The sequence below is a fragment of the Zootoca vivipara genome, chromosome 2 (assembly GCF_963506605.1).
Source record: "Zootoca vivipara chromosome 2, rZooViv1.1, whole genome shotgun sequence".
NCBI classification, from domain to species: domain Eukaryota; kingdom Metazoa; phylum Chordata; class Lepidosauria; order Squamata; family Lacertidae; genus Zootoca; species Zootoca vivipara.
In genome coordinates this window covers 120,484,930-120,507,793 of record NC_083277.1, presented here as the reverse complement: position 1 = coordinate 120,507,793, position 22,864 = coordinate 120,484,930, and the positions used below count along the sequence as shown (strand labels likewise).

The 22,864-nt window shown below is 45.3% G+C and overlaps 1 protein-coding gene across 8 annotated transcripts in view; it reads left to right on the top strand.

The window, feature by feature from the left end:
- SMARCC2 (SWI/SNF related, matrix associated, actin dependent regulator of chromatin subfamily c member 2) overlaps positions 1-21,673 on the top strand; it is a 32,388-nt gene extending 10,715 nt beyond the window's left edge. Inside the window, exons 7-29 of one of the 8 annotated variants that reach the window (XM_060272153.1) lie at positions 336-405; positions 679-754; positions 980-1,111; positions 1,996-2,111; positions 2,641-2,765; positions 3,084-3,143; positions 5,324-5,361; positions 6,097-6,227; positions 6,316-6,387; positions 7,002-7,115; positions 7,472-7,625; positions 7,923-8,015; positions 8,457-8,576; positions 8,887-8,949; positions 9,673-9,931; positions 11,064-11,225; positions 11,832-11,893; positions 12,311-12,440; positions 13,454-13,620; positions 14,297-14,431; positions 15,487-15,862; positions 18,225-18,593; positions 20,161-21,673. In XM_060272153.1, the coding sequence (XP_060128136.1) occupies positions 336-405; positions 679-754; positions 980-1,111; positions 1,996-2,111; positions 2,641-2,765; positions 3,084-3,143; positions 5,324-5,361; positions 6,097-6,227; positions 6,316-6,387; positions 7,002-7,115; positions 7,472-7,625; positions 7,923-8,015; positions 8,457-8,576; positions 8,887-8,949; positions 9,673-9,931; positions 11,064-11,225; positions 11,832-11,893; positions 12,311-12,440; positions 13,454-13,620; positions 14,297-14,431; positions 15,487-15,862; positions 18,225-18,593; positions 20,161-20,237 (3,101 nt within the window). In that variant the 3' untranslated portion in view covers positions 20,238-21,673. Of the gene's footprint in view, positions 1-335; positions 406-678; positions 755-979; positions 1,112-1,995; positions 2,112-2,640; positions 2,766-3,083; positions 3,144-5,323; positions 5,362-6,096; positions 6,228-6,315; positions 6,388-7,001; positions 7,116-7,471; positions 7,626-7,922; positions 8,016-8,456; positions 8,577-8,886; positions 8,950-9,672; positions 9,932-11,063; positions 11,388-11,828; positions 11,894-12,310; positions 12,441-13,453; positions 13,621-14,296; positions 14,432-15,486; positions 15,863-18,224; positions 18,594-20,160 lie in introns of all 8 variants that reach the window. The other 7 variants (XM_060272152.1, XM_035102763.2, XM_035102749.2 and 4 more) reach the window with 7 other exon arrangements.
- The last annotated feature ends 1,191 nt before the right edge of the window (positions 21,674-22,864 follow it).

Below are 22,864 nucleotides of genomic sequence, written 5' to 3'. Positions count from 1 at the left end.
AGGTATTGTTGTGTGGCACCACTCATAGGTTGTGGAGAGGATCTTCCACAACTGGGGCTCCATCACAAGGAGGCCTTTCTGCATTACCCTGCAAGAAACAAAACAAAAAACCCAACCCCATATCTGGAGGAAAGCACCTTCCTATGATCTTACAGCACAGGCCGGTTGGGTAAGCTTCCCTGGGGTGGAAATTGCTCCACTGCATGTCTCCAGTCACCACCTGCCTCTGCAGAGGACCTCAACTATTGCAGCTGCAGCCATTCTTTTACCCAACTTCCCTTACAGGGGCTCAAAGCAGATCACTTCTAATCATCCATGTTTACTTTTTCTTGTAGAAGAGTGGGTTCGCCCGATCATGAAGAGAGACAAACAGGTCCTCCTGCACTGGGGCTACTACCCTGACAGGTGAGCAGGAGCAGGGTTAGCATCCTTCCCAGTGTAGGTATAGGAAGCATGTTTTCCCCTTTATATTGTGGTTTATAACTCTGCTATTTTTGTTTTCTCCTAACCAATTCCTGTAAATTTTAAGAATGTGAATCTGGCTGACTCTAAGTTTTTCCTGTTTCTGAAAGTGGGGTATAGATGAACTTGTGCCTTAATTTCTGCACCCATTCCTTGAAACTGGCTACATTGTGCAGGAGAAGTTTTGAATCAACTGCTACCTGCTTTCTTTCATAGCTATGACACCTGGATACCAGCAAGTGAAATTGAGGCCCCCGTGGAGGACGCACCCACACCAGAGAGACCCCGTAAGGTAAAGGATTGCCTTCATTTGATGTTTGAGTACAAAAAGAACTTGAGATTGGGTCACTCAAGGCAGCTGTCACAGAATGTGAGGCTCCTAAATTCATGTTATGTCCACTGGGCCAGAGACATTCCTTTGATCCTTTCCTTGTTGCAGTTTTGGATTGGGAAGTGGTTCATTTCCCTTCTTGCTTCAAGGTGCTCAGTGATGGGTTTATTTTCTCCTCACATCAAGGTTCATGGCAAATGGATCCTGGACACAGACACTTTCAATGAGTGGATGAATGAAGAAGACTACGAAGTAAATGATGAGAAGAGCCCCGTCTCCCGCAGGAAGAAAATCTCTGCCAAGACTCTCACTGATGAGGTACGATGCTTTTAGAGAACTTCCATTTCTTTATCATACTTTTGGGATATCTTGGATATACCTATGTTCTAATGAGAGAAAAACTAAGACCGAGAACAAAACCATCTCTGGCCAAAGCATATATAGGAGCATGATTATAGGATTTCAGACCCACTGTTTCTGTGTCCACTTCTTGTATAATTTTGGTCTTTTAAATAGAGTTCCTCTATGCCCAGCAACGCTTTTTTAAACATACTGTACAAAGTAAGGCTACAGGATCAGAATCTCATAGCGCAGATTCATTTTAAGGCAAAATCAACCTGTGCTGTAAGATTCTGATCCTATAGCCTTGCTTTGTATGATGTTGTATGTAGTGTGATCCTGAATTTTCACACTTGCTCACAAATGTAAGGAGTGCCTTGCTGGATCCAACCAAGTTCCATCTGGTCCAGCTTTCATTGCAATAATTCCAAAAGCCGTCAAGTTCTATATGGTCCACCTGTGTTCCTGTGTCTTATACCTGGCTCATATTCTGGACATGGGACTCCTTTGCTCTGCCTCAATTCCTGTGCTCCACCCCCCACCCCTTTAAACAATTAGACACAGGAAGGAGGCCAAGCCACACTTCCCCCCCCCCCCCGCTGTTTTGAATATGTGGGGAGTTCTCTCATATAAAAAAGCACCCAAGCCCTCAACTGCCATCTGCCTAGCAATAGATGATTTGAGGTTGCTTGTTGTGTATTGTGTCTCAGACTATTGACTTCCTGTGAACTGAGATCTCCCAACTGTAATGGACTTGGTGTAGAATATGAGGAACAGAAGCCTGAGAAATGTCCATTCACTGCTTCCTCAGCAGATGCTGATCATTGCTCCTTCTGTACAGTTGCCTTATTTCATCTTTCTAGGTTAACAGTCCTGACTCAGACCGGCGGGATAAGAAGGGAGGAAACTATAAGAAAAGGAAGCGTTCTCCCTCTCCTTCACCTACTCCAGAAGCAAAAAAGAAGAATGCCAAGAAAGGGTGAGGACAAGCTTTTCCTTTCCCCCCCTTTTGGGTTGACTAGATATCAACCAGCTCAGCCTTGATTTTATTAGTTCTCTTGCATCTCTCCCCCCCTCCCCCAGTTCCATAAATTACATTGTCTTTAAAGAAAGATCGGAACTTGAAGTGTTCTGCAATGAGGCCTCCTAGTACATTCCTGAGGACACAGAGTATTGGCAGATCAGCCCATCATGTCCACTCCATTGACTGATTACACTGCTGACTCCACTTTCTGTGTGCAACTGTGGATTTGTCACATGAGCACATGACACTTTCACCTAATTTTCCTTTCTTGAGAATAAGCATCCAAGTGCCTTCTTACCAGAGCTGACACTCAAGCTGAAAGACAAGCCTTTCTCCTTTTGGACAAAAACATTGATCATAAGTGTTTTCTGTGCACAACCAAGTCTTGATGCTGCCCATACATGATGGAGTCCAGGGTGTTCTGCTTGTATTAGTTTGCTCCAACAAGGCTGATGGATCTCTCTCCTTACTCCTCCCTCCACAGGCCTTCCACTCCCTACACCAAATCCAAGCGTGGCCACCGTGAAGAGGAGCAAGAAGACCTCACTAAAGACATGGATGAGCCTTCTCCTGTCCCTAATGTGGAAGAAGTCACACTACCAAAAACAGGTCAGTATCACAGTATCATAGCTATTGTCCTTTCCTACATTCCATATGTTAGGGTCACTAGGTCAAGATTGTACTAACCAGAGTCTCTCCCCCCAAATGTACTGCTGTTTCATTGATTTGTGAACCAGTTTGATGAATATAACAGTCCCCCCCACACACACTCCCTTTCAATCTCTGTGCCTGTCTGCTCCTTACAGTGCAATAGAGGAATATTTGAATCTTCCAGGAGATGTTTTTTCTTTATGACAGGGCAGGTAGGAAGATCCTTTGAGAATTTTCTCTCAGTAAAGTATTCCTTCCTTGTTCTGTCTTGCATAGTTAACACCAAGAAAGACTCTGAATCAGCTCCTGTGAAGGGTGGCACCATGGCCGATTTGGGTAATATTTTTCCTTTTGTTATCTTGCTCTTTGTATGGGAATAAGTGCATGCTCTTCCGTGTTTGTGGGATATTGGGTAGCAATATTAAACCACAATAAAGGCTCATTGAGTAGCCCCCCCCACCTTGTTACTGTGAAGAACCACATGTTGGAGGGCATGAAATTCACTTCATGTAAGTATTGAAAACTGGTCACCACTGACTCCTGACTTGCGACTAGTGTCCTGAGATGCTATACTAAGGGCTACTTGAAACGTGACATTTTTGTGGCAGGGTTGTAAAATAAATTTGCATTATGAGTGAAGCCCACATAGGTGTTTGATTTGCCCACGTGTATGCTTCTTTGGAAGAGACTGACTGTTGGAGCTTCCACACAAGCATAAGCCAGGCAGAGTAAAAAGTGGCCTCTGTAGCTCTCTGAAGCAGGTTAAAGTAAGCATGAGTGAGATAATCTGTGTATGTAAGCCAAACTGGGAAATGCAGTAATAGTAGCATGTTATGCCTGAGTAATTCCAGTAGACCCTAAGAGCTGCCAAATTGCAACTGTCAACCAGATGTTCTAGAGAGAGGGTATAAGAAGCCAAAGGCTTATTGGCTGGAATCCAGAGAGCCTCACAGCTTGCTGTCTTAAGCTCAATGGGGCTTTAGACTTGTTTTCATCAAACAACAACCTCCCGTGCCATATGGCAAATTGCTTTTGGAACAGGAGTTCAAAAGAAAGTTTTGATATGTTATGGGAGTCAGCTGTTTAAGGAAAAAAGCAAAAAACTCCCATTTACATGCCTCCTTGTGCGAGCTTAATTAGCAATTTGGACCCCAGCCAATAAATGTATTAGTCTGTATTTAAAAATACTTGTGGGCATGTACAGAATAGATTAGTGCATGCATATGTAATACACATATATATAAAACAGGACATTAAACTCTTCTGCCACTTCCAGTTTCTAGCAGTTTTTAGGAAAAGGTTATATTTATAGCCCCATCTATGCCAAGTGCTCAGAATGAGCTGCAGTGTTTTAGCCAAGATTGATTAATATGCTAATGTGTTGTCAAGAGGGCTCACAAATACAAGCCCCAAGAAAAAAATGGAAGTTTAAACCAACAACAATAATAAATACCGGTTATAAACTCTTAATAATATTTAGAGGGTCAATGAAATGCACAAAAAACCCAAACACCAACCCTTGCTTTCTGCTCACTAAAATACCTTTATAATCTCCTCCACCCTTGTGAAATATGATTAGACACATTTAGGTATCAGCATGTACAGGAATCTCATAAATACTCAACTCAGTGTAATATTCCACATGTGGTGGGAATGCCCCAAAATCCAACTATTCTGGACAACAACCATACGAGAAATATGTAAAATAACCAAGCAAACATTAGAAATAACCCCAGAATTGGCCTTACTAAACATCTTCCAAGACAATAATGCCCACCTACATCACAAAGAACTCATAACCCACTTACTCCCAGCAGCCAGAAACACCATAACCAGACACTGGAGAGACCTGTCAGAAGAAAACATGAACCAATGGTACCAAATAGTGTGGGAAACAGCCTTACTAGAAAAATTAACCAATAAGCTGAAAGTGACACGGGGACAAATAGAAGAAGACGACTCCCCTTTATCACATACACAGCCCAACAAGACAATGACAAAAATCCACCAATAGCATACAGATCAATATGGCTAACCTGATCCAAAATACCCACCCACTCCACTCTCACATGAAACAAGGACCACCACAGCCAACCACAAATGAACAACCATATCCTAGGCCAACCCCAACATCTCTCACCACCAAAGGAACACAAGCGAACAGCAGAGAAGCTACACAAACGACGCTGACAACACCCCCCCCCCCGACATATATTAAGTAAAATAGAAACATTGTCACCCACCCCCACCCATCTTTCCCCCATCCACCTCTTTTCCCCTTTTCTTCCCAATGTCTCAACAAATGAAACTGATTTGTAAAAATGATACGAGAGACATTGCACATATTTCTGTAAACCAAGAAAATCGTTAATAACAACAATAATAACAGCAGCAGCAGCAGCAGCAGTAACAACAACAACAACAACTCAGCATAATATTGTCCTTCCCAACTACTGTAGGATGAGTACAAATAGGTCTACATGACTTAGATTGCTTTTGCCATTTTTGCTTTCCAGATGAGCCAGAAGATGAGAACATGGAGACTGCAGGCAAGGTGAGCCAAGTCTGTCTCGACTCACAGAGCAATCCTACCCTTTAGTTATGTCTGGGGATGGGAAGGTGAGGGCTGCCACTATGGTAGCAGAACGGCCGCTGTATCCTCAGCTTGGCAGAGGAATGGAAAAACTCACAACCAGAAAATCCCTAAATGACATAAAAATGGCAGGCATGTTCTGGAAACACCACCAGTGGCAACCAATCAGGGGCTGTGTTGGTGATTCCTCCCAGGCACACAGGGAGCCAATTGAACTTGCATCAACAGGGATGTGTCCTTAGCACACCCATTGCATCACCCCACAGGCAGAATGCAAGATGACACCACAGCTTCTGTTTTTGCCTAGTCTGTTGCTCTTTTCCTCCTAAACAGGCTAATATTCTGGTTCTTCTTTCCTTGCCCTAGTTTGGCCTGGGCAGAAGTGGACACAATTCCATTGCTTCAGTGCTGCAAAGATATAGAAGGGCACCTCCTTGGAGGCCTGTGACAGCACCCATAATTATGCTTGTGCCATAGCACTCTCTGAAACTGCAAAGCACCCTTGATTCCTCTCTCATCACCTAGCAATTTGTCTGTACACCTGCCTACTGTCATCCTCTGAGGAGGACTCAGGTTTTCTGAGTGCTGCATGAACAAGCAATTCCACCCTAGGCTCTTAAAATGAAGCTCAAGAACAAAAGTCATAAGAAAACAATGGGGACTCAGGTTGCCTACTGAGGAGCTTTCTGGTTTCAGGATGAAGAGGAGAACAATGCTGGAAACAAAGGAGAGCAGACCAAGAACCCCGACCTACATGAAGACAATGTCACCGAACAGACGCATCACATCATCATTCCCAGCTACGCAGCCTGGTTTGACTATAACAGGTGCTCAAGTGGGGGCTGGCCAGGGCTTTCCTCTCAGTACCTCCAGCCTTCCAGGATGTTCTAATGCTTCCTTTTGATTCTTCCTCAGTGTCCATGCTATTGAGCGGAGAGCCCTCCCAGAATTTTTCAATGGCAAAAACAAGTCAAAGACTCCTGAAATGTAAGATTGCTGTTATAAGCAGTAAGATCTGTTCTGGGATAGTAAATGTGGCAAACCATTTTCCTCTGGTAAGAGGCGGGCTGGGGGAAGTCTTTTTATTTCCTAGTCCAGGGATTCCCAAACTTTCAGGTTTCATTCAAGTGGTCCATGGCGTGTCTGTAGATTTGTAGTTTGAAGCAGTGAAATGGCACATCGACTGCATTAAATATTTATATTGATTTTTACTTGTATTTTTGTTGCTTCTTTTGTTTTTATGTTGTATGTTATTATACTACAGTTTGAATTCTGTGGAATAATTAAAAAATGCCATATAAATGACAGCAGTAACAAAGTACAATTAAAAAACATACAGCATTTGGCACAGTGCATTACAATTGCTACAATGGACAGAAAAACTATTAAGTGGTCTTCCAAGACCCTCAGCAATTTTCAAGTAGTCAGTGTAAAAAAAAGTTAGGGAACCGTTGTACTTGTCCTTTTGTTGGTCTGAATAAAAGGAAAGGTCCTGAACTGGCCTCTGTAGTATATGAGAGAGAATGGGAAGACTTCACAGGGTGACATGGCTTATAAATAGTGGTTCTGACTGTCATCTTTTTCTTCCTGCTGCACTCTAGCTACTTGGCATACCGCAATTTCATGATTGACACATACCGGCTCAATCCACAGGAATACCTAACCTCGACTGCCTGCCGTCGGAACCTGGCTGGAGATGTGTGTGCCATCATGAGGTATGCTGAGAAACAGAGTAGTTGAGCAAAGCCAGAAGGAATGTATTCAAGACAGAGGCTGCCTCTAGCATTCTAGCTTTCATGCAGCGCTTAATGCAACAGGATTTTTCCTCGTTTCTTAGCTCCCATTGTGTTTAATAGTAAAAATTATTTAAAGGCGATGAAAAGGTTGACTGAACATGCCCTGTTGAAGAAGAAACAGAAGTTTTGCTCGAGAGTCTTCTTGTTTGACAAAATTGATCTTCCTTATCTGGCTGTTTGGCAGATAATTTGTCCTGGGGTGGGAGTCCAGCTCCTGATCCTCTTAATTTGCCACATGGCTGAGCTTCGGGTCCAACTCTGATCCTCTCCTGCAGAGTCCACGCCTTCCTGGAACAATGGGGACTCATTAATTACCAAGTGGATGCAGAGAGCCGGCCGACACCCATGGGACCACCACCTACATCTCATTTCCATGTTCTGGCTGACACCCCTTCGGGATTGGTGCCACTGCAGCCCAAAACACCCCAGGTAGCGTGAGAAGAAATTTATTCAGTTTCATTTAGGTTTTTTCAGTGTTGCTGAAAATCAGCTTGCTGGTTTAAAAATCTTCAAGGAGTAGCTTCCAAAACACATTAAAAGCAAAATGAAATTATACAAGAATCTAGAAACATCTGATAAAATGAATTGGTAGACATATTAATTAGACTTAGAACATCGGAAAATGGGGAGTCTTCTATGGAAGACTCTGCATTTCTTTGTTTCCTATCCTAAAAGATTGATGTACATCAGACTGGGGCTTAGTGCAAAATTGTGCTTATTCTTCAGAGTCGTCAGAGCGATAGTGATACCAAGGCTGGACGAAAGAGCAAGGAGATTGAAGACCTTGTCACTGAGACGGTGAAGGGGAAACCTGAGCTGGTAGGAGAAAGGAGAGCTACTGGAAGGGAACTAGAAATTGTCAGTGTTTCTGGGGTCTAAAAGAGCAGGGCTGCTTGGACTTTGCCCCTTCTTTCCCATCAATTTTTAGGATGCATAAGAGATGAATTGTCACATCTCTCACTTCAGGGGTTTCTTAAATGTTGTTGGTTATAGTTTCCCTTATAGGCTAACTGTAAAGTTTCATTGTCAAAGACCAAGCAAGGCACAAAAAAGAAGGCGCTTGCAGATATTTGCCACTGAAAGTCCAGACCCATCCAAGAAGTGGACAACTTCTATCTTTTCACAACAGAGGTGTATGGTTGCTGTCCAACCATTGCAGTCTGTGTTGTAAATTGGCCACAAATAAAAAGCGGTGGTGGACATGTTTTCTCTCTATGGCTGTGTTTACATCACAGGGAGCTCATTCTTCTCTTTCCCCAGCAAACCACAGCTTCCCAGCAGATGCTGAACTTCCCTGACAAGAGCAAGGAGAAGCCACCAGACATGCAAAACTTTGGGCTTCGCACTGACATGTACACCAAGAAGAATGCTCCTTCCAAGGTAAAGAGTGGGGAGAGGGTGGGTTTGCTCGCATGTGAGATATCTGTTCCCTGGTTGCCTCTGTCCACTGCCTAGATCATGCAGGGACACAGGACTGGGTAAGAGAGAAACAGCCAGCTCCTCTCCAGTTCTGGCCCAAGGCTGAGCCGGAGAGTACAGCTGAAGAACAGAAAGCCCCTCCAAGGCAGGCAGGTCAAAACCTTGCATTGAAAAAGAGAGGCCTCTAAGAACACGTGAAGGTCAGATTATGGGGCTAGAGGCCTCCAGGTAAGTGACCAGGGTTGTGTTCTAATGTGTGGCTTCCCCACAGAGCAAAGCTGCTGCCAGTGCTACTCGTGAGTGGACAGAGCAGGAGACGCTGCTGCTGCTGGAGGTGAGAGGACAGAAACATGATTATCTCCCCACAAAAGTGCCCAAGGCACTTCTTGAGTATTGCTTCCTCTCCCTGCCCCCAATTTGTGCTTAGACCATCCACACATACTGTGTGAACTGAGAAACTGAATAGATTTTCAAAAGTTGTATCTCTGACTCACAAATACATAAAATAGACAACATTTGTAACAACAAGAGCAAATTTCTTATACACCGCCCTTCTGACTGGATTACCCCAGCCACTCTGGGCGGTTTCCAACAAAATATAAAGGAAGAAAACAACATCAAATATTAAAAGCTTCCCGATACGGGCTGCCTTCAGATGTCTATGAAAAGTCATAACATTTTCTTATCTCTTTGACATCTGCTGGGATGGCGTTCCACAGGGCAGGTAGCACTACCAAGAAGACCCTCTGCCTGGTTCCCTGCAACTTCACTTCTTGCATTGAGGGAACCACCAGAAGGCCCTTGGAGTTGGATCTCAGTGTCCGGGCTGAACGATAGGGGTGGAGGTATGCTGGGCTGAAGCCGTTTAGGGCTTTAAAGGTCAACACCAAACTTTGAATTGTGCTCAGAAATATGCATTTATTTAGGAACTACACTAAACATGGGCACTGAATGTGAGTCTGGCCTCTGAAAAGCTTCAGGCATGTAGAACATCTATTGTTCTGCTGTTGACTGGCTGTTCACGTCCAATGTGTTGTTTCTCTTCACTGCTTTTTAGGCTCTGGAGATGTACAAGGATGACTGGAACAAAGTTTCTGAGCACGTTGGCAGCCGCACGCAGGATGAGTGCATTCTGCATTTCCTGCGTCTTCCTATCGAGGACCCTTACCTGGAGGACTCTGAGGCCTCTCTTGGGCCTCTGGCCTATCAACCCATTCCCTTCAGCCAGTCGGGCAACCCCGTGATGAGCACCGTGGCCTTCTTGGCTTCTGTTGTGGACCCTCGTGTGGCATCTGCAGCAGCCAAGTCAGCCCTTGGTAATTAACTGGGGCTCTTCAGGACCCCACCACCACACCACACCCTTAGGGACGGAAAGGCTATTAAGTCTGTAAATGGGTGCAGTTATAGAACAGGCCTAGGACACCATATCACTGTCCAAGAGACTCCTGGAAATTCTGTCCAGCCTTGTCATTTTAAGGGCTGATAGTGCACATATGTTAACAAGCTTTTCTCTACATACTTAAATACTTTTTTGAAAAAGGAAAGCTGTGGGTCTCAGGATGCCAGCATCTGGGCCAGCATCCTGGGAACCAGTAAGGAAATTTTTGCTGTCATTTACGTGATGCTAATACCCAGGCTGAACTTGGGTCAGAGACTCACAGATAAGTCCCCAAACAAACATCATTCTCACTTCCCCTCCCTCACCTCTTGTTGGTCTGAGATCTCTGAGTTTGCTACTTTCTGAAGGCCTAGCCAATACTTGTTTTACAGTCTCGTCTTGTAGAGGAAATGAGGGTACTTTACACGACTTGGCTCAAGCACAATACAGGTATATGCTGCAGTGACAGCATCCATCGCAGATGGCCATCCAACCTCTGCTTTAAAACCTCCAAAGTAGGGAGACTGTTCCACTGTCAAACAGCTCTTACTGTCAGAAAGATCTTCCTGATGTTTAGTCAGAATCTCCTTTCTTGTAACTTGAAGTCATTGGTTTGGGTCCTACCCTCTGGAGCAGGAGAAAACAAGCTTGCTCCATATTCCATGTGACCCTTTATATTTTTGAAGATGGCATTCATACATGTGATGTTGGACTCAGGTGCTCTCCATAAGGTGTGAAAGTCCTGATATGTGGAAAGTGCATCCACTAGCACTCAGAAAGTGGATGGGATGTCTTGTTGTTGAAATGAGATGCTAATTGCTGACCGAGCTACTACTCCTGATCAGGTCCAGTTCTTCAGCTCCTGTGTCCCCAGTGGACTCCTGCCCAGCTCTATTTCAGCTGCAACTCTTGGCTATCTCAGCCACTTCCTAGTGGGTAGAAGAGGTGCAATAGGATTTCTTGCTGCCCGCAGCACCTGCACTGCAATGCCCATTTTGTCCCTGTATCCTCGCATGCACCATTTTGCCACCCATTGGTCTTTCAGCTGACCCTGTGCCTCTCTTCTGCAGAGGAGTTCTCCAAGATGAAGGAGGAGGTCCCCACAGCCTTGGTTGAAGCTCATGTCCGCAAGGTGGAGGAAGCTGCCAAGGTGACAGGCAAGGCAGACCCAGCATTTGGCCTGGAGAGCAGCGGAATTGCAGGGACCACATCCGATGAGCTGGAGCGAATAGGTGAGGGGGGCGAGCGGGGCGCCTTCCGCGCTTCATCCCGTGAAGCGCCCTCGATGGACCTCGCCCAGTGTGCGGTGGGGACTAAGAAGGGTGCCGAGACGCAGGAGACCAGAGCCGGCCTGGCTTCCGGCCTGGAGCTCACAATCAATCGCCTGGCACAGGGTAAGGGATTCCCATCGTTACTCTATCTAACCCCCCCCCCCCCTACCCCATCAGACCGGGCAGATCATGGGTTGGGCTGTGTGCCTAAAGCTTTCGCCTCCAGGAGGTTACAGTCTGGCTCAGTGAATGGCTTCTGGGGGATGCCTGGTCTTAAGCTGGAGCTGAGCAATAAGGGAAGGTGGAGGCTGGCATTGGGAGTTCTCCCTCTCTAAGGTCTAAAATACCAGCAACCTGAGAAGGGTTTATTGGGCCTTAGTCTAGTGGGTCCCTCAGCAGTCATTCCTTGTAAAGGTGCTTGAGACAGATTCTCACCCATTCAGATTCCCACTCCCATTCATTATTCCAACCAAACCCCCTTTTTAGTGGGTGGGAGGGAGCATTACTTGCAGCCTTTAATATTGGTATTTTTGTCCTTGTCTCTTTCTCCATTCCTTTGCTCAGAAGAGAGCTGCACAGATGAGAACCGGGCAGAACCTCCATTATCAGAAGAGAAGAAAGAGGTGAAGGTGCGGGAGGGCATGGATGAGCTCTGATACATGTTCAGCAAAAAATGAGTCTCCAAAATTTCCTGCATGGGGCATACGTAGGTAGGAGAGGGAGGAAAATGAGGAGATGCCTCATAGGATCCCCACAGCATGTTTGCAGCACCAGCTTGCAACTTTTCTAATTAAAGTAAGGCACCATGTTACCCTGCTAACAACTCAGAGTCCTTCACTTCATTAATCTTCTGATCGCAATATACTTATTCTGGTCTACTTTCCTGGCCACTAGAATAATAACTGTCTCCAGTCTGGAGTCTCCAGTTCTGAGACTTTTCCAATTGTGCCTCCTATAATGTGTGTGCATGAGCCCCATGCCACAGCTAGGGGAAGGATTAGGAGGCATTAGGCAGCTGTTGGAATCAAGCCCTTCTCTCAATGCAGGAACCAAGAGAAGGCGCCCTGGAGGAGGAAGTGAAGGAGAAACTTGGAGAGGTGCCCAGGAAAGAGGAGGAGAAAAGCAAAGAGGCTGACAGCGAGAAGGAGATGGACAAGAGTGACGGGGACACCATGGGTGAGCACCACCTTCTGGGTAATGGCAAAGCTCATAAAGTAGCGAGTGAAGTAGGAGCCTGAATGGAGCTGGGATGCTGTGGTCACATGTTATGAAGCAGGGGCTCCCTCTGGATGTTGATCAACTACGTCTCATCTGTAACAATTGAGCACGCTGGTTGGGACTGATGGGAGTTGGAGTCTTAACAAACATCTGGAGGGGTACAGTTTACCCAACCCTGTTCTAAAGTCTCACCCAGAGGTCCTGTTAACTTAAATGCAGTGCAGTATGCCACTTGCCTCCTAGAGGCATAAGAACCTAATGGGAATGGGACGGCTCTGCCATTGGAAAATTGAAAAGCTTGTGGTTAGCGTTGGTTAGAGTGTTGGCTGGAAGATGAGTTAACAGAGCAGTAAAGTAAACATTCCAAGCACAATTCAAAGTGTTGGTGTTGATCTTTAAAGCCCTAAACAGCTTTGGTCTTGTATACCCAAAGGAGCGTCTCCGCCCCCATCCTTCAGCCTGGACACTGAGGTCCATCTCCAAGGGGCTTCTCACTGCAAGAAGTGAAGCTACAGGGAGCCAGGCAGAGGGCCTTCCCAGTAGTTGCACCTGCCCTGTAGAAGAGTTGAACAATCATATGACTTTTTGTAGACATCTGAAGGCAGCCCTGTTTCGGGAAGCTTTTAATTTCTGATGTATTGTGTGTTTTATATTTTGTTGGAAGCTGACCAGAGTGGCTGGGGCACAACAAATTCCCCTTCTTTTTATGATGATGATGATGATGATGATGATTACTACTACTACAGCAACTAGTACCACAAAGAAAACACCCACTCATTAATTTCTTGCTGTCCCTTCCTTTCTTTCCTCCTCCCTCCCATCCCACCTGTGCCTGATCAGCCTTTTGAGTGCATGAAGAAATGTGCAGTGATAAACTCCGGGCACTGAGGGGTTTTCCACCTCTTTCTAAGCAATAGTAGCCCAGCAGATCACACACACCCCTGCCCATAATTTGTTTTTCTCCTTCTCAGCTGATGGGGAAAAGGAAAAAGAACCCAAGGATGGCAGTGAAGAAGGGCCCAAGGATCTGGCCGAGGCCGAGGCGGAGCGTAAAACCAAAGTGGAGAGGGACATAGGCGAGGGTAATCTTTCTACGGCGGCGGCGGCAGCTTTGGCAGCAGCAGCAGTGAAAGCAAAGGTCAGTGGCCGCAGGCTTCTCCATAGGCCAGATGGACATGTGGGGTTGCCATTTGGATTGAGCTTCTAGGAAGCAAATTGCTTTTATGTAGTCGTGCAGTTGCTAGGCTGCAACCCCATGGGAAAAAAAGTGGGTTACAAATTTTATAAATGGCATGAAGCTAAACAGCAAGCAGAAGCATTAAAAAAACAAGTCAATACAATGGATACAGTGAGGTCCCTAGTTCAGATCACACCTCAGCTGTGAGTTTCCTTGATCTCTTTAGGAAAGCTACAGAATCTCTTGGCTTCCATCCTTCCTCTGGAATATGAGGGAAATAGTTGCACTGCTATTGTTCGGATTATTGGCATATTGTATGTGACACGTTTTAGGCAGCCAACAAGTTAGCATGGCCAGTAAGTTGGTCACGTTGCCATGCATTCAGGCACTCTGTTTTTGCTGTCTCACTTAGGTGACTCGTGGGTTGGAATTCTGAACCTAGCTTCTAATCTGACAATCTCTCAGTCCTGTTTCAGGCATTAAGGCTTAAGGTGTGGGGTAACTTCTGAAGATGTAGAATGTGGGACAGGGCTATCCTCCTCTGCTGGGAAGTTTTGGTCTCTGGGTTTTTCATGGAGTTTTGTAGGGCATGCCACTTCCAGGGCTTTGATCCACCTTCTCTTCTCTTTCTCTGCAGCACTTGGCAGCTGTGGAAGAGCGTAAGATCAAGTCGCTGGTTGCCTTGCTGGTGGAGACACAGATGAAGAAGCTTGAGATCAAGCTAAGGCACTTCGAGGAGCTGGAGACCATCATGGACCGGGAGCGCGAGGCAGTGAGTACACTTGTGCCCTCTTGACTCCAGCACTGCTTACTCTGCCCAAAGCAGGTTGATCCCCATGCTGGGATGTGACTTAACGTGTGTGTGTGCGCGTGCGCTTCTGGGTTTTGTGGGGACTCCTGTTCTAGGCGCTGCCACAGCCTCTGTTTGTTTTATATCTTCCCTAGTTGATGTGGGAATGTTGTGGATAGTAGGAGAGGATATATTGATTAAATATTATCCTTTCTCACTCACGCTAGTGAGTCATATAGCAGAGCTCATTCCCTTTTACACAGCAGGAAGCTAGTTGGCAGATTCGTTTGAATCTCTTTAGCTAGGCAATCCAAACTGGCATGCCCAGATTGGAGTTTATAGTCCCCTTTTGTTCCCTCTTAAAAAGAAATAAAGACACAACAGTCTTCCTTAAAGTTTACTTACATTAAGTTCACTGTATGATCTCTGAAGGCAGGCTTTAGCTTGTAATTACAGTTCCAGAATGTGGCTTACATCCTTTGTGAGGATGGGTCCTTGTGCTGCTGGCTGAGAGCCAGCAGTGCAGTCCAAGAGAAGAAAGAGTCAAGCAAGTCCAAAAGAGAAAGATGGCTGTGTGAGTGGACCTTTTGTGGGGTCTGCAAGGGTCACACCCACCTACCTGGTTACATGCAGGGGGAGGATGCTCCAGACCAAGTGTAACAGGAAGTTCAACTGGCTGGATCAACATCTCCCTGTCTGTGTCCACTCTAGGCAAACAAAGAATGTTGTATTTGACTGCTACAAGGATATTATCCCACAGTTGACAGCCACAATTCTTCTTACTTGCAGTCAGACAGTGGCCCTTATGGGAAGCCCAGAGAATGCTCTGAAGGCACATGCCACAGTTACATGCTGGAGCTAAGTAGATTTAGCTCCTGGGAACATTAGGCTCCGTGTGTAACGAAGCATGTGCAGTGGAGTAAGAATTTGTGGCCATGTTAGGAGGAGGAAAGAAACCAAGGGAAGGGAGAGCAATGCATGAGGGGGTTTAGAATAGCGAACTTGCCCAGCATAACCTGTCCCTGATCTCTCTGTAGCTAGAGTACCAGAGGCAGCAGCTCCTGGCTGACCGACAGGCCTTCCACATGGAGCAGCTCAAGTATGCCGAGATGCGCGCTCGCCAGCAACATTTCCAGCAGATGCACCAACAGCAGCAGCAGCAGCCACCGCCACCGCCTCTCTCTGTGGGCACACAGCCCCTCCCTTCTTCAGGGGCTCCTCTGGCACCAGCCGCACACTCCATGCCCATCGCCCAGGCTTCTGTGCCGGCCACCAGCACCGTAGGGCAGCCCAGCAGTTTGGCTCCAGCAGAACAGATTGGGCAGCCAGTGGCTGCTCAGCCACAGCCCGCAGCTACTGGAGCTCCACAAACAGGGCCAGGTCAGACTGGACAGCCTTCTGCAGGTTCTCATGGTAAGTGGGACCAGCTTTTCGTTTGATCCACCAAGGGCAGAACGAAACAGGGAGAGACTGTGCTCTGCAAGGGCACACAAGCTCATCTCTCATATTGCAAATATCAGGGCTAGGAAGAGTGTGCTAAGGGTTTGCAGAGCTTCTCTAGTCAGAGCAGAAATGCTACAGCTCTGGCTCCTTCGAGGTCAGCTCCAGAGCTAAAGAGACCTGTTCCCTTGGCAAAACCAAAGAGATGCTAGATTCCTTACAGTTCAGAAGCTTGTAGCTCCATTTGTAACAAAAACTTTAAAAAAGAAAATCAGTTGATAATTATGTTCTGAATAAAGTGTATTCTGTGGTAAACCAATTCATACATAATGCACTTTATGTTCCTAAAGTAACAAAGTGGCTTTCAGTATGTAAAAACTTTTATTTTAAATTTTAAAAACGGGGGAAAGCCCAGGGTTTTTTCATGGCTTCAGAACTTCTGGAAATTTGACATCTCTACTCATGATCTAATGGAACAAGCTGCTTACAGAGCCTTTTTGTGTACTTTCCTGCCTTACGAGGCTTTCGAGAGTCTACACTGGCATTGCTGGGAATGTTTTAGGTATTTACAACAAGCCCAAAATGGATGTTTTCAGCTGAATGGTCCTCAGTAGATATTAGCCAATGGCTCTATTTCAGATGCAGTAGATTCCCACTATAAAGTTATGACGACTCCATTCCAAATTGTTTCCTGGAATGAGAATAGTTTGGTGATTGCCATAAAAGTTCATCACATGAATTGGCCAAGAAAATCTCCCATGCTGTACTTCTGGGTCTCTGGTAGAAGATGTCTTACTCCCCTGCAATTCTGACCCCACCATCATCTTTCCCACTGCCCTCCCCCCTTCCAGGGTGGAAGCAAATCACAAATCTGTTGAGAGTTGGGTGGGGATTTATACAAAGACGGACAGCTGTTCTTGCTTTCCAAAGTTCAAGGGGAGAAGGCAGTGATCTCAACTTCATTTCAAATTTGGTTAAATGAAATGCTACTGTTTATGCTACTCTAACATGGTGGAAATAAAAAAGAGACCAGGAATCGGTGTGGAAAATGAAGACCTGAATTCTTCCAACCTAGAATGATAGCTGTCTTAAGCCCTGTTTATTTACACATTCCCTGAGCAGTAGAGAAGGGAGTTGGACTGTATCCGAATGTTGCCATGCCTAATATATATCGATTGTCATGTGGTGGGAGATCTGTTTTGTACCAACTATAATGGAAGTGAGGTTTGTCATTGGCTGCCACAATGTTATGGGAGTCAGGCGATTCCATATTTGATTGCCTGTCATTGTTTAGTTACTGATATTGCAGTTATAGTGCTGGAAAGACTTGTAATTTGTGATAGCTATAGTGTGATATTATAATGTTTCATGTTCCACTTTGATTTTAATTTATGTAAGCAACCTTACGGAATACCAGTGTTGTTAGAAAGGTGGGGTATACATTTTTATATGAAATACACAGGATTCTTGTTTTCACATGGTCCTGCTGAATGTGTGGGTGTCAAGGGGTGGGGTCACTGGGAATAATGCTGCTTCCCCATTTCATGTTAAGTGTACACATGAGGGGGTTGTATGAAAAAGCTTTAGAGATTGTACAACCCAGTAAATTGTGTGTTTGTGCTTCAGAGGGCAGATCTGGAAGATATGGATCTGGAAGATATGGGTTTAAGATGAGATTGTTAACAGCGGGCTCTTGGTTTTGAGGAATTCTGTGTCTTTTATTCTGTCTGTGAAACAGGGTTAATGCCAGCCTACGCACTTCACAGGAGATTATGGGAACTAATATGAAAGAGTAAACTTCAGTTCATATGCTACTGAAGTGGCATTCAGGCCCACTTCCCTGTGGTCTGATCCGAAGCTACCTTTGCATGAGAAAGTCCTCTGTTGAGTGCAAATGTTACAACCAGACCACAGGTCCTTGTTGGGCTCTAATCTGTGAAATGAGCCAAAGCTGCACATTCACAAGTGTCATAAAAATGTGGAAGCCGCAATCATAATGTGTCAGCCTTGCTTATAAAGCCGGACATTTTATTTCTTGGACAAAACTTCCACATTTTTATGGGGTACAGTATTTCTGGTTCTGGTTCCAAATCATCTCAATAAATGTTCATAAAAATGATATATTCCAGCATCAAGTCAGTTTCCTGGGTGGGTGGTTGCTGCACATTTAGCTTCGAATAATAATTTTTGGTTCCCAGTTTGGTATACAGGCTGGGTCAAAGGTGAATGGTGTGTATTTTCCAACCATGGATGCAAATGGGTCATGTTAAGTCATTGCTTGCCTGCTTAACTGTCACACTTAATTAGTTCTTTCTGTCTCTCTCTCCCTCTGAAGCCCAGCCTCCGTTCCCCAGCCAGCAGCCATCCTCCCAGAATCTCCCTGGGGCAGTCCCAGCAACCGTTCACCCTGCCATGGCTGGTAATATCCCCTCGGCTCTGCCTTTCGGAATGCCTGCCTCCATCCCATTTAGCATGGCTAGTAACGTAACAGACTCCATCGGCATTAACTTCCCTGCTAACACGCCCATCCATCCAGTGCATGGTAACCTTGCGTGCAGCATGGCTAATCCGCCCATCGTCAACATCGCTAGCACCCTGCACCCTCCTGCCACCCCACTGCCTCACGGTTCTGCAGCTGCCCAGAGCCCTGCTATCGTGGCAGCCATGCAGGGCAGCCTCCTTTCAAACGCTGGTGCTGGATCAGGTGAGGATTGACCCAGAGATCATGGCGGGGTGGGAGAGGGGAGAGGATTTCACGTACGGAGATGCACGGTGCTGTGCAAGATCATTAGGCTCAGGGCTGCTTTGACAGACACTGTGGAAGCTTCCCTGCCTACGTTGTTGTGGCAAAATAAATGCATTACAATTCACAAGTAAATATGGTGTGCATGTGTGTTACACACACACCCCGAGAACTTGAGGGGAACTTGTGGCCTACCTTTATCTCCCCCTCCCTGCCTTAGACAGAGAAATGATGCCCATGTTTGGAAAGTGTCACATGCAGGTGTGTTAGGAGTGTCCTGGAGTTGAATAAATCAGCCTGAAGTCAAGACATACATGCATTCAATCAACTTCACCACTTTGCCCTAGGAATGTCTTGCACATGGGGAGAAAAAAGAAAGCTATTCCATAGAAAAGGAGTTACAGTTTATGCAGTTACATTCTACATGTGACCATATTTATGTACCTTTTGCTTTTCAAAGCCCAGTGTTACCTAGAGGCAGAATCTTGCCTTATACTTCATTAGTATCCAGGCATGGATTATTTCTTTCACTTTCTGCATCGGGGCAGATGTGCAAGCTATGCATATCTTTATATATTCACTTAATTAGACTTCTTGTTTTAATAGTGACATTTGAGATTTACAGTAGAATTCCATCCTATCATACCTATGCACCTCTGTCTTGGTTGAGTTAGGAAGATGGCTTTTCCATCTAGGATTAAACGTCTCTTCCCACCCCCCAAAAAGCATTCGAGAAAATAGCATGCAATGAGCTAGTGCTTGACATTGCATCTCTTATTTATTGTTTGGCATGGCTTGCTTGTTTTGAGCCATCTTGGTTTATTGAATTATTTCCACTAGAGTCCTAGATAACCATGTCATCAGTTTTGTTGTTTCTTACATTCCATTGGCATTCTGTTGTAAACAGGAATGAGACCTAGGTTCCCCCTCTGGGCAGCAGTAAATTACAGTATGCTTTAATGACAAAACCTTATCATATCTGCTATGTATGGGATGTGACAGTAAGCAGTGCTGCTAACCACTTTCTTCTCTAAACATGCCACAAAGGAAACTGACAGCACATCCAGCAATTCATTTGCTACCTCCTCACCCGTTTTCTCTTTCAGGATCTAAAGTATTTCTAATAAATTGTACTGTAGTGATGCTCTTCAGAATCAGAGGAAAATGCTCCCAAGGGATCTAAACTTTTCTGAAACTGATTTGATAGGCATTAGAGGGGGCAATATGCTCACCTACTGCCTTCCTACTAAGGGGTCTGGGGTACTGAAATATCAGATGATTCTGCAGTCTGATAGGGCATCAGGCTAAAGAGACTGCTTGGCAGTAGGAATAGGGAGGTTGATCCTTTTAAGTCTTTCCAGTGCAATGGATATTGATGTTCCAATTTTCCTCCGTTAGGGTTTTGAAGTAAATAAATGACAGCAGAACACTCATTTTTATCACACAAAAAGTGGCAGCAAGGTAATGCTTGTATTTGCAGCACTGCCAACCTCCTCTAACATCTCACTTCTCTCCCCTTTCAACCCAGATCAAGGGCCTTCACTTCAGCCGGATCCCATCGCTCCCAGTCCCAGCACGGCCACACCAGTCCCACCCACACAGTGAGAAGCTACAAGCGACGCTTCTTGGCGCTTCCTCAGTGAGCCCTGATCACTTGGAAGGACAGGAAAACCCTAAATCGTGTTAAACATGGATTCTATTTGGATGGGTTTTAAAAAGGCTTCGAAACAGTGATCCAAGGAGGAAGAGGATTTGGCTGCATTGACTCCCTTCCCCTGTGTGTCTCTGCCCCGCCTCGTGTCCTCAATGCTTTTTTTGTATCCAGTTGTACCAAGATTTTATTTAACGGTGTTTCTAATTGCGGGGGTGGGGTGGGGGGCAGAAAGAAGAAAATGTCTCCGAACAGCCACTGCTATTTATAGAGGGCTTTGATTTTAAACATGGTTGAAAAGGGAGTTTAACTCCCCCTTGTATGTGTCTGTCTCGCTTTTTTTAAAACAATAAAGAAAAATTAACAGAAATATTCTCTGTCACCTCTGCAGGGAAAACAGCAATCTACTTGAGAGTGGGCATATTTACAGGGAAGAAGCTATTGCAGCCAGAGGGGGACACGGTGTTTGTACCTGAGCAATTTTTTTTAATTCACTGATGCAGGGAAATTTTACTTATGTGTAGTTTATGCATTAAAGAGGCAGTGGTTTTCAGCAGTTTGGGCAGCACTATTTGGTGTCAGTCCCAGCTCCTGCCCACCTACAGTAGCAGTTCGAAAGCACGTCAAAGTGCAAGTAGATAAATAGAAACCGCTCCCGCGGGAAGGTAAACGGAGTTTCCGTGTGCTGCTCTGGTTCGCCAGAAGCGGCTTAGTCATGCTGGCCACCCATGAGAAACTCTTTGTTCCAATGAAGCATGAAAGCACCCTGCAAGATCTCAACATAATTTGAGGAGTGTGGAGAAATTGTTACTCAACGGCTGCAACTTACAATTGCGTATGTTCATTTTACATGTAGTCTTGTTAAGCTATAAATTACTTCCATGCCATTTCCATTGTTTTGGGGATTCCTGTGATTCTTCTCTTTCATTACCCCACAAAATAGGGCTGCCTCTCACAAAAATAACAGCGATGCCTTGGCCTTCAGGAGTGCAATGTTTATTTTTTTCGCTCTCCATCACATGGATTTCTTGCACAGGAAGGGAAGGCGTAAGAGTGGTATTCGTACAGTTGCTCAAGGCAAAAAATGTGTAGCGTTGAAATTCTTTTAAAGCCCTGTTGCTCCAAAGTGGGCTCCTCGCCCTACAAGGAGTAAACCCCTTGCAGGGCTCTGCCTAGGATGGCAAGTAACCCACTCCAGGATAAACTTCATCTGCTGTGTGCACATGGTTAAGTCCACCACTCCTTTCTGTACCTTTGTGCAACTTCAGAAGAGAATGTTTCCACTTTTGTCGTGCTGCCCTGTATCCAGTACTTGAAACCGCCCAGCCATACCCTGCAGCTTTTTGAAGCACAGAAACCCAGCCTTACTTTGTTTAACCTTAGAGTTTAAAAATAAATCCGTCGGGGGGGGGGGGAGAGATATGCAACATGCTAATTTTACTCCAGATAGAAGAACAGGTATGTGTAGGCATAAACATAACCGTTTTCCCCTTCACATCCTATGCAGTGTGGAAATAGTACCCTATATCCAGGGACTGTTACAGGGAACCCTTGTATTTTTCTTTTTTTAAAAAAAAAAAACCCTACTGGACCTGTTTGGCCTTACTGCTTGCCTTCTAGACGAGACGTTTCTCCATTTAATAGGTTACATTCATTCATGTAACAGGCCTGACTGGTGCCCTACAGCTGCATACCATGAAAAAGCCACTCTTTCCGGGTTGTCTCTGCCATTACTGTCTGATTGAAGACCCCCAGTCTATTATCACAACTCTTCTTGTCACTTGGCAGTGGCGTCTGCTCTCCTTCCCTTACCACAGGCTTCAAAACCTCCCTATTTTCAAATCCTGCTGTGTAGTGCACATGCCTTGTCCAGTTGCCTTTATTTGGTGCTGCTCCAGGCACCTTTCCATATTAGGCTGCTTACAAAAGTAGGAAACGTGCCCTTCTGTTCAAAGCAGTCACATTTTGACAGCTAGGATTAATTGAGGAAAGGGCCATTGGCAATGGCTCAGGTTTTTGTTTTTCAAATTCCTGCCATTTTAAAATAGTACCTAGAACGCGACAGTAGCACTGTTTCCAAGAATGGTGAAGGAGGGCAGGCTATGGAGACTTCCTTGACAGGGCAAAGCCCACTAATGACATATGTTCTAGGGGAATCAAAGCTGTACTCCATAAATTACTGGGTTTTACTGAGCAGCAAGAAGAGGTTGCAAGAACAAACACATACCACGACCACTTTCACAGAACCTGGAACAGCAACCCAACTTTATTCAGCCGTGTTCATTAATTTCAAAGGGTCTACTCTGAGTAAAACTTCATTGGATACCACTCAGTCTTCTAGATTTATTTTATTTACACCCCACCTTTCCTTTAAGGTGACATTGTTTTCTCCCCATTTCATCCTCACAACTACCCTGTAAGGAAGGTGAGGCGGAGAATGTGTAAACTTCATGGCCAAGTGTCAGGATATGAACCCTGGTCTCCCAGGATTTAGTCCAACAAACAGAGCTATAGCTAAAACTTAGTTCTGTGCTACCAACAGCATTTTTATGTACTGTTCCTGCCAACAGTTCAAACTGGC